General features: G+C 38.4%; 1 protein-coding gene across 3 annotated transcripts in view; it reads left to right on the top strand.

Annotated features, from left to right (window-relative positions):
* Positions 1-10195, top strand: part of rad18 (RAD18 E3 ubiquitin protein ligase) — a 61943-nt gene extending 51748 nt beyond the window's left edge. For 2 of the 3 annotated variants that reach the window (XM_053636081.1, XM_053636077.1), the window contains one exon: positions 9562-10195. In XM_053636081.1, the coding sequence (XP_053492056.1) occupies positions 9562-9604 (43 nt within the window). In that variant the 3' untranslated portion in view covers positions 9605-10195. Of the gene's footprint in view, positions 1-764; positions 812-9561 lie in introns of all 3 variants that reach the window. The other variant, XM_053636078.1, reaches the window with a different exon arrangement.
* The last annotated feature ends 1837 nt before the right edge of the window (positions 10196-12032 follow it).

Genomic DNA, 12032 nt, shown 5'->3' with positions numbered 1-12032 from the left:
TTGAACAACAAACTGGTCATATATAGGCCTAATATAAACTTTATACTACTCTACAAATATATTTTTCTGTGAAATATATATATATATATATACCTTTTTGTCAACTCATCTTCATTTAAATCTTTCAACGGTGTACTGGCGCTTTAATTCAGCATGATCAGCGCGGGGGGAAAATTTTTGACTCGACGCCGAAACTCCTACTTCACTGCTGCTCACTTCCGGTGTAAAATTTTAGCAGTGCAGAGCTTGTCAGTTTTGTCATCATTCCACACAAGAGACATCTTTACACACAGCACGAAATCCATGTTTTCCCGCCCTCTTTTGATTGACAGGATATAATCGGCCCTGATCATCGGATGTTTCTAAATTTTCAATTATTGACCGATTATTGAGACGCAATAATCTAAGCAGACGGCTTCGTTCCAAACACATTTGACGTGTATTTACTCTCATAAGGTTGCATAAACCTATGTGTCATGATGGCATTCGTGTCCTTTTGTACCCCCTGAAGTAGTGATCACCAGCTCTGGTTCTGCAGAGATCAGTTCCAGCCCTTAATCCACACACCTGCTCCAGAAAATCCGTCTGCTTGATAAGTTGGATCAGCTTACCTGGATTAGTGTTGGAATTCTGGGTGTATCTCAAGGTACAAGGGCTAGTGATCACTGCTCGCTTGTTCTAATATGCCAAAAAGCCCTGTCTCACTGTTGAATCTCCACATCGTATAAATGCCAAGTAAACATTTCTTTGGTTTTGTGTTGTAGCTCCATTTCCGATGTTTTCAACTGAAGACCATAAGGACGCTACCTGTGTAAGTTATTCTTCTAGTCTGCTTTTATTATAATAAAAAACTTCATTTTAATCACATTCTGACTTTTATTTAACATTAACCAGCTGGATAAATGATGATAAATTAGCTAGCCAGAAGCCCAAGTAAGCTTAACTGTTGCATAGACTCAAGCCCCGTCCTAAAAAAGTTCTAACTGACATGATTTGACTTAAATGTTTGCCGATCATTAATAAAGACTAAAGGAAACAAACATGTATATGCATTTCCACGAAGGGGCCGACTTTGTGTAGCTATAGTAATTCTCCTCTCCTGATAATATTTTTGAGGTAGCACATTTTATTTACGCTCTCGACAAGAAGTAAGAACGTCGTTCTCGAATGTTTTCTCTATGAGCGATAGTGTTCTCATGTCATATGTTAAAGAAATTATTCAGGTCTTGCTAACATCTTTCTCTGTATGATTAAGTGCAATGTGACTGCATGTGTATTAGCAGGAGAGTTATATGACGCTTTGGGCTGGATTTTGTTGAATTTAACTTCAAAGTGGGAAATTGAGACTCCGAATTAAGTCATTTTCGACCTCCAGGCTTTCTAGTTACAAAAGTCGGGAAACATGGATGCTTTCCATGAAAGTTTGTCTTCTAAGCCTATACTTTACAGAGGAAAAAGAAACAGTAGACTGAGGACCTAATAATGTTGTACTTGGACTGATTGCAGGCTTCACTTACAACCGTTTATAGGAGAATGGGGACTTTTAATTTCCCTTGCACTGCCTCACATTTCCTTGCAGTGCATCTTCTGAGCTGATCTATCAAAATATCCATGTGACAGGTCAAATGTTAATGTAACAGTTACTTACAAATAGGTTGTAATCAATCTCTCGAGAGATCTTACTATATTCTGTCCTAACACAAGTACACTATTATTCATGGTAATGTCCTGTTCTGGTGTAATTCCTACTTGCCAGTTTTTATTTCATCATTCACTTCCTCTACATATCCATGACCGTTTCTTAGCTTATTAAATTTGCCTTCTCAAGAGCTATTAAATTAAGAGTTTACCCAGTGGTTAGGCAAGCTGTTTGTGTTGCTCTGCTACATATAGACCGAAGTTGGATTATAGAACTGAACCAGATCTTTATCCAGTATCTCAATTCTTTTTTTTTTACTTCCACTATTTATTCGTTATTACTGGTAATGTTGTAAGCTTGTTAAAATTATCAGCCCAATCTGCTCTGAAATTCATAAGAATTTTAACAAGCATGAGTGATTTATGGTGGATATCAAGAAAGAAAGCATAAGAAAAACAATGGCTGTTGTTGTGTTAGTCTAACATGAACAGTTTGCAAATTTTTTGTACCATTTGGCTAATGTGAACGCTGATGAATTACAATTGTGCGACCAAGTTAAACAATAGTACGAAATTGAAGACTGGAGATACAATTTCATGAAATAATACACTTGCAGTAATGACTATCAGGCATCTTTTAGCTTGCTATTATAGCTAACTTGTTTACTTGGAAGACTAGTTGTAAAAGTCTGGCCATCAGGGAGGGTTAATAATGATCTATTTCAACCAAATATATTGATAGATCTTAATTTAATAATATTAGTCAGGATATCATTTGCTGTCACATGGAATGCTTTTCTGAGTACTTCATAAAGCCTGGGTTTTGTAGACAATTTCTGATTACTGTGTAATCGTGCTCAGTTAGAATTCTTGTAGTCAGTAACTTGGATTACATTTCAAATATCTCTGATATACCCTGATACATAAACACTTGTTCTGTCTTTCTGTTGCTATATATTTTGCCTAATTGCATAACTTGGTGGTGTTATTAGGTGGCACTTAAGTAGGTATCTATTGTCAAAAGTGCTCACATCTATATTCAAACCTGAGGAATTTTCTGTATGCTGTATATTTATATTGCAATGTACAGCATATTTCGCTTAGTAAGTTTGATATGCTTTATCAGTCTGCATGTTTTAAAGCTATATTCTTTAATTCTGCTTGTTTTAAGGCAAGTGGCCTATAGTCAAATAAAATCTGGCAACCTCAAAGGCAAGAGAATACCAAGAATACCAATTATACCAAGGCTTCTTAGAGTAATAAGTTGAAAAATTTGTCTACTTGCATAGCTTTTGAGCTGATTTCAGGCAGTTTAATTCTAAATATGGCCCTTAGTAATAGATGTGAAAGAAAAGGAGACCTAAAAAAAAAATCAACTGGTCATTGTAGACATCACCGTTATTTATATATATTGTAATTCGCCTCTTTTCTGAAGCCTGACCACAAACAGCACTGTTAATTAATGTTAATTATAATTATTCACGGCATAATTGGCTTCGTTTTCTCTGGACGCTGTCATGATGTGACCTCAGGCCAAATTACAGAGGCACAAATGGTCCCTTTGCTTATAATAGAATGATGAGTTATGAGTGGAAGATTCATAATTTAAAAAAGAAAATAGATCTCGATCTTGTTAATGATGCATACAGTAGTTGGAAGTGCAAGGAGAAAGGCACATCTATAAAGACCTCAGATTTAATGACCCCCACTGAATTAAAATGGTTTTAGTGTCATGATGTGTTTTGATAATGGATTTGTCTTCAGTGTGACTTCACCATTGTGTTTGTGAATCATTCCCTGCTCCATCTCACATTTGTCTAAAGGGTAATTTAACCATTGATGTCACCGAACCCCTGCTGCATTATTTGTTTTCCTTTTAAACTGTCTGCTCTGGGAGTGGGAAGCGACTGCTTAGTGCTGCATTCTGGGTAAGATTTCACCTAGGTGAGTTTTTCTTCACTGAGAAACCTTATCTGCAACATTCAGCTTGTGTCATAAACCCTCAGACACAACTATTAATTGAAACGCTGTCAGTCTGGTGAGAGCTGGAAAAGGTGATGGAGGAGGAAAAACAGTGAGAGCTTGTGTGTGAGGAGCTTCATCATTCTTGTTTTTGACCTCGGCAATAATCACAATCATCTGAACACCTTGTTTGTTTTTCCCGCAAGCGGTATGCGGAAGGTGAATTATGGCTGTGACGTTGTGTGTACAATCCATGGACCTGCCCATTCGATTTGGAAATTGATGGGTTAGATGTAAAATTCAGATGTCAAATTTACAAAGCTTTGACTCCTTGCTATGTTGATCAGGGACACTCCTTAAAAAAAATGATACTGCTAGTTTTTTCAGCTAAATCGGTGGTCAGACCAATGGTGAGTAAAATTCACTTAGCAGAAAAAGCTGGTTCACTGAATGGACAGGATATGGAGGAAGCAGACTTGTGTCCGGTTGTGTTCATTTTTGCTTTGCACAAACTTTATCTAGGAGAACTAAACAAAAAAAAAGAGGAACTGCTAAGTATTGTGCAGTGCTCACACCAAACTTTAGCCTCGCTGTTTTCTCATTGCTGCTTGACACACATCTAAAAATAAATAAATAAATGAAACTAGCCGTCTTTTCCATCGACGTACGCTAGGGTTTTTCTATGCAGGATTTTTTTTTTGTCAGCAACATAGGCACCTCAATATTGGGCATAATTGCAGCTGGGAATCGTTCATTTTCAACCTGATTCCGATGTCTGAACTATACGTCTCCTCTGATACCTGACACTGACCTGTCAGCACTATGTTTAAATATCACATTACATAAAAGCTGAATATTATGGCATTCCACTGGCGATAACATGCAGCAGAGGTTCTCAACCTTTTGTCACTAAAGCCCCCCCCCCCCGAGCCTCCCCTATCATGTGACCCACCCCCCCCCACACACACACACACAATATTGGAAATGGGGGGTGAGTCGCTAAGGTTTGTCCAAAAAGTCGCTAGATTTGTCGCGAGGTGTTTTTTTTGTTGTTGTTGGTTTTTTTTGCAAAAAACAAACAGTCGCTAAAGGGGTCTGAAAAGTCACAAAGTTGGCAACACTGGTCCGCACTGACAGCTAGATAAAAGGCAGGCTAAGCTCCGCCTCTCCCCAGCAAAAAGAAAATACAGAGGGAACCGGAGTTTTTCAACATTCTATTTGAAAAGCATTAACATGCACCGATGGTCCCAAATGATGCCCTGTCTGTGTTTATTTCTAGAAAACAATTTGCGCCCCCCTTCAGATCTCTGAGTGCGCCCCCAGGCAGAGAACCACTGACATACCGTAAACCAGCGGGGAAGGTTTAAAAATGTTTTTTTGTTGCTGTTGTTTTTTTGTTGTCGGATAAACAGACAATAAATTGGCAAATTTAGTTTTTTATATTTTTGGTATAGTTTATATACACTGCCAATTTTGGTCTTAAATTATACTTAACATGTCCTTTAAAGGTCTTCAAAGATACTAGAATGCAAAAAGAAAAATAGCTCTTTATTGCGTTTTCTAAACATAATTGCCTCAGTAGACTTATCCAGAGGCTTACAAACCAATTTCTCAAATGTCCAGCACTTTTGCACCATTCCATTTATTTCTAGTCTTACAAAAAGCTTTGCATAGATGATCCAAGGTCATGCTCTGTTTATGCATGTCTCTTTAGATTTGCAGTCTCCTTAACTCTGCCATCACAGTCAAGGAGAAAAGTCCTTGGCACACGATCTCTCACTGCTTAAGGGTTCTCTATTTCAAATTGATTAGTTCTACTAGTTAAGATCTGATCTGAAAATTATTTGACTTGGCTAATTTGTTGAATAATTCCATTGATAATTGTCCAGAGAGAGAGAGATAGAGAGAAGTGTTATTGTTCTGGTATTTCAAATGGTCATGTTGTCCTCCATGGCTGCTTCAAGACTCTGATCAATAGTCGGGTTGCCTGGTTCCACTGAGGAGCGGCTTTGAGGAGCTTTAGCCATCCTGGGAGTAATGAAAACATGCGTGTGAGGCCCTTTCGCTTCCCTACAGTAAAGCTGTTGTAATAAAAGTGTCATCAGTCTGAGAGTGTGTTGTGCAGAGGAGGTGTCACCTTCAAACCTTCACCCACTGTGGGTTTTAGTGGCCTTTACCATTCAGCTTTGTAGCAAGACGACCGCCACCATGTCTCGCCGGGTGACCCAGCATCCCATTTTTAGATGTGCTCAGATTACAGCTCATTTATTTGTTTGTGCTCTGTAGTGCTGAATCTAGGTGGTAAGTTTTATTTTATTTTCTCTCTCTTTTGCAGACTTCTCCCCAGAGCATCCTAAACTACTCCGTCATCATTCATGTGTTAACAGGCAGTTTTCTGTGTAGTTAAAAAAAAAAAAAAAAAAGATTACATTACATACATGTTAAATGTATGTAACAATAGGGATGTAACTGCTTGAAGTTAAAACACTAAACACATGAAATTTTGCTCATATTGATTTATGAGAATGGTCGAGTGATTTTACTTCCCTGTTTTTCTTTGTAATGGAAAGAAAACATATCTACTTGATGTCCTATGTAAAGCAGGCCGTTCAAACAGTTCAAAGCTTTATAAAGATTGAGTCTACAGACCTTTCCAGGAGGTCTGTAATAAATTACTCCATCATGGGAAATTGCTGGCAGCGTTCATTCTGCTTTTGCTACTTTCTTGTCTTTTAGTTTTTTGTGGTTTTGTTGTTCTTTTTGAAGCACCGCATAGATTTCTGTTCACAAGAGAATTATTTGGCTGCGCTGGGAGCTTGCTAATTTCAGACTGAATTGTGTGTGGAGTGAACGGTCATTAGGGAGTATATATAAAGCAGATGACAAGAAACCCATCCAAACACAACCAAGCACTTCAGACCATAATACATTTTCAAAATGGGTTTTCTCCGTTACATAATACACTTGCTGAGGCTATGGCTTAAACCATTATTTTTTTTAATCACTTCTACATATTTTGCAGGTTATTTGTACCAGTAAGAAATCACCAATTGTATCTTTAAATGGTGCTTAAATATTGTTGAGCGCATTCCAAGGTGAATCCACAGTGTGTTTGTCCTTGTATCTCTCTCTGCTGATTGAACGTGAAGTGTATTTTAAAAGCAGCTGTGAAGGAAAGTCACTGCTCAAGGTTACACAGTGTATTTAACAGCTGAGCTGAAATGCATGAGTTGATGAAATTAGGTTTTAGCATATGTCAGACACACTCAGACTTCAGAATCGAGACCAGGAGTCATAACTCCTGATCCACCCAGATTATTAGAGACAGAAGCCTTACTTCATTCATGAGGCTCTGGCAGCCCTGGCAAGTCCGTACGTCTAATCTAAAGCGAAGAGTTATGAAGTGTAGCCGCATGCATTAATACACTCCGCAGAATCATTTAGTAAACCGATGTTGGATTGCACTGGTTAATTCTGCTTCAAATCATACATCGGTGCCTTATACCTCCTCACAGGTTGTGATCTCCCACAGGTGCTGTGTACCGAACCTTCCGAAATTGCCTTCCTGCAGGTTTTCTTCACTTCACTGCCTCCTGCTTGCTTCGCGTCCCACTTGCTTTCTAATGTTCAAAGTTGTCTTGCTTGAAGCGATTGCAGGAAATGGTGTAGGTGGATTATTGACCGCAAAGCTTGAGTTGTAGTGCTAATTAATAGTGAGAAGTTTTCTTATGAGAGCCATGTGATTTGGCTCAATGTTTCAGTAAGCGCTCTGACGAGCACTTGAACAGAGAGAAGGGTAAAAAAAAAAAGGTGAACGGGCTGCAGCTGAAGAGGAATGTAAGACCCTGTATATAATAACATGTCAGAACACATTACTTAAAGCTATCCAAGGAATCCTCTTATTAAAATGAAATCAAATTTGAATATCCTCTGTGGATTACTATATTATTGTCTCTACTGATACAGCTTTTGCTAATTAGAGGAGAGTTGTGTAATCTTGTTTAAGAAACCTAATGATTTTATTATTATTATTATTAATAATAATAACTGATTAAGCAAAATTACTTTTTGGTGGTGGGCTGTTGAGGTGTAAGAATGGAACTATGCACTCACTGAGCACTTTATTAGGAACACTATACTAATACTGGATACACCAAAGATGTTCCACTGGATTCAGATCCAGTGACTAGGAAGGCCACTGAAGAACATTGAACTCATTGTCATGTTCATGAAACCAGTTTGAGACGACTTGCTTTGTGGCATGGTGCATTATCCTGCTGGAAGTAGCAATTCGAAGATGGGTAAATCGGTCCCTCCAGGATTTTGCGATCGCAGAAATGAATGCAATATAAAGCAAGCGCTGTAATATTCGAAGGAGCTTGCAATTTTTCAAAATTAACGCAGATTTTCCGCAGATCCGGGCCTGGGTGAGTCATGTGATGTCATCACAACACACATTCAGCCAAAGCCCTTTTCGATTCATGTGTGTGGAACATGAGTACAGCTTAAAGGTATCGTTTACCAACAAACATCACTGCAAAAGACCATGCGAAACAATTTCCTGCAGTAGCAATTTCACCAATTCAAGTAGTTCTCTGCAAAAAAAAAAAAAAAAAACCCACAAAAAATTCAGCAAGTTGCATCGCAGAATTTGAAAAAAGCCACAGTAAAAACAAACCTTTTTGGCCGCAACAGTCACAGAAAACTCATGAAGGGATGCACATGGGCAGCAACAATACTCAAATAAGCTGTGGTATTTAAGGGAGGGATGATGGGTGTTAACAGGCCCAAAGTGTGCCAAGAAAACTTTCCCCACACCATCACACCACCTCCACCAGCCTGGACTGTTGACCCAAGGCAGGTTGGGTTCATGGATTCATGCTGCTAGTGCCTAATTCTGACCCGAAATGTGTGTGCCTCAGCAGAAATTGAGTTTCATCAGACCAGGCTATGTTTTTCAATCTTCAACTGTCCAGTTTTGGTGAGCCTGTGCCCCCTGCAGCCTCAGCTGTCTGTTCTTGGCTGACAGAAGTGGAACCCGATGTGGTCTGGTGTTGTAGCCCATCCGCCTCAAGGTTCAGTGTGTTGTGCATTCCGAGATGCTTTTCTGCTCACCACAATTGTACAGAGTGGTTATCTGAGTTACTGTAGCCTTTCTGTCAGCTCACACAAGTCTGACTATTCTCTGTCGACCTCTCTCTTCAACAAGGACACACTTTCCCCATACTGCTCGTTGATTTGAGCATTGCCTGAAGCGGCTGGCCCATGCCTGCATGATTTTATGTACTGCACGGCTACCACATGATTGGCTGATTAGGTAATTGCATGAATGAGTAAGTGTGCATGTGTTCCTAATAAAGTGCTCAATTAGTGTATATTATGCAAACAGAATTAGACTTGAATTGAAGCTCTTTCATCTTTAGTAACTGTTTTATCCTAGTCAGGGTGGTGGTGGTGGTGGATCCAGTGCCTATCTCAGAAATGCACCCTAGAGAGGCACCAGTCCATCACATGGCACCTTGCCCACACACATTGGGTCAGTTTAGCATAGGCAGTTAGGTGAGACGAAACAAGGCACCCTGAGGAAACACATGCATAAAGATCATGCACAAAGAGTAACCCGATTTGAACCGGAGACCCTGGAGCTGTAAGGCAGCAATAATACCAACTTCTCCACCGTGCCACCTTTGAATTGATTCTGAAAATGGGATGGGGAAAAATCTGGTCCTCTGGTCGGGTACTATCCTTTACTTTGTATGTACAGCTGATTGATGGGTGTTCACAGAGAAAAGGATACAGATTGGGGACACTGACTTATTTCAATGTGCGGTATACTTCTGGTCGATGTGTACGCTTTTCAAGTCTAGACGTTTGATTATTTAATTTTATTTTAATTTTTTTGATAAAACTCAGGCACTACTGCTCGGCCAGACAAGTCAACTCTGATTTTTCTTTCCACAGAGTCCAAGAGGCTAACGCAGAGCCGCAGGCTCCTGGGAGTTGAATCCTCTTAATGCGGGGGACCATGCACTCAAGCCTAGACAGAACAAGCATGACAGCTGGACTCAATTTAAAATGAACACTGAATATATCTTTTATACCTTTAAGCATAATTCTGTTTTGAGTATGGGATTTGTATATAGAACATTTGCACAATAAAATCTTTTTTTTTTTTAAATGTTGTGGTGTGTCCCAGTAAATAAGTACTTAATGATTATTATTAAATCATTACTTGGGATCATTATTAATTATTGTTGCTTTTGATGACAATGTAATGTTCCTTTTAATAATGTAATAATGTGTGTAAAACTATAACAGGATCAACAGTCATAAAAACAATTCAAATGTCATGATCACGTTCATATGACGGGCTTTTTCAACAATTTCAGTGAGCCCGAGCTTGTCTACATGCACAAATCCAGACAGATAAAGAATCTGCGCAAAAAATGCCAGCTATCTGAATCTAGCCTGCCTTTCTGCTTTCACGCTAAAAGAATTTGAGTTTGAACATCCGAAAAAGGCATAATTCACACCGTATGGATGCCCATATTATTTGGCACATTTCCCAATAGAAGCTTAGCATGCAAAGCCCTTGGCCTCTTCTCACTGTTTGCTTAATTATGAGGCTGTTGCCTTTTTCCACTTGATGCACTTGCGTTCCACATGTGCAAAAAGGATTAACAGTCCTAATATTGACCCTGCAAGATAAACAAGATTAACTGCATACTTCATTGTAAAGAACAGAAAAGAAAAATGGACTCGAGCCAGCTGAAGATTCAGAGGTTTGTGATTAAAAGAAAGATATGGGGATTCTGAGGGTTTTTTTTATTATTATTATTATTTCTTCTTCTGTTCAATCAGTAATGAGCCTGTGTGTTGGAGAGTTATATTTATGCTTGTATTTCATATCTTCAAAAGGTTAAAGGTAATACATGGCTTGGACATGCATTTAGGTACATGTCTTAAAAACAACAAGCAAGGACAAGGAAAACAATATAGAACTTGATGTGTTTGCTTTGGGGAACATGATACAGGGCCCCACATGATACTGTATGCCTTGAGGTACCGCTTGACCTGTGCTTCTATTTTTGAGGTCTTATTAAAGCCAGATTGTAGCCCTTGAAATACAAATGGTAATAAGACAGAGAAAGCTACTTCATAATTAGCCACTTACCTTAAATTTACCATTTGATTAACTCTAGAAATCTTTGTTTCTCTTTATTTAAGGCTGTTCTCTGTTTTCAAGCTCTTGAGTTGCCAGTTTATTACACCTACCTTTTATATTCACTCATCGGCCAGCTTCTCCACATATTATAGGTGCACTTTTTTGGTAATCATTTACTGACTGTAGCTCATTTGTTATCCCTTCTACACCATCCATCATCAGAAAAGGACCACTGTAACAAGCAACGCTGACCAGAGCTTTTTCCCAACACAGCAGCAACATGCGGTAGTGGGTGTTGCCTTGTGAACATCAGGAACAGCCGTGTTGCTGGGGTATTTAAACAGTGTGTACATTTCCTGACCACTATCTTACCCTATGTTCACACTAGCAAGCGGTAAGTCACTTGTAGGCATCTCTCATGTAGGCATTCGCGGCCCAGCGTTTTTCGTTTGTTTGTTTTTCTAGTTCCAATAATAAACAGTATTAGCCAAAATGTATAGCCTACAACCCAATATATGATTTATGTTTAAATTGTATTTAAGTTTGATGTTACACCCTAGGCTTTGTCTTAGCTTCACTGGAAGATAAATAAAGCAAGCTAGCTATTAGTTACATACACTCACCAGGAAAACCAACAATCTCTACTACTAATAATGTCGGTTTAGTATAAGAATAGTGTAGGTTTATTGTAGGTATAATGAGGGTGTAGTCTAGGTGTAGAAATAGTGTAGGTGTAAAGTATTTTTAATGTAGATCTAGTGTCACTGCAATGTAGGTTTAATGTAGATCTAGTGTCACTGCAATGTAGGTTTAATGTACATTTAATATACGAATAGCGTAGGTGTGAAATATGTATATTGTAAATAGAGTGTCACTATAATGTAGGTTTAATGTAGATATATAGGAATAGTGTAGGTGTAAAGTATGTATATAGTAGATAGAGTGCCACTATAATGTAGGTATAGTGTAGGTTTAATGTACACTCCTGGCCAAAAAATAAAGGCCAATCCCAAAATGGCAAAATATTAAGCTTTTAATGGCCTTAACAACAAATCACTGGTAAGGAAATTAGCAAGAATTAAACAAATAGATGAAGTAACTTAGAAAGGGATAGCTTTTCCATTTGGTTTCTTGTGGGCTTGTGGGTAAAGTTACAGACAGCTTTGTTTGTTTGTTTGTTTGTTTGTTTGTTTGTTTATTTATTTATTTTACTTTATTTTAATTTTGTATACCCAAACATGTTAGTTTGAACTTTACATCAAATATT

The sequence above is a fragment of the Ictalurus furcatus genome, chromosome 11, assembly GCF_023375685.1.
Source record: "Ictalurus furcatus strain D&B chromosome 11, Billie_1.0, whole genome shotgun sequence".
Classification (NCBI taxonomy): Eukaryota; Metazoa; Chordata; class Actinopteri; order Siluriformes; family Ictaluridae; genus Ictalurus; species Ictalurus furcatus.
Note: the sequence above shows the minus strand (reverse complement) of the source record. Positions and strands in the feature narration are given on the sequence as shown.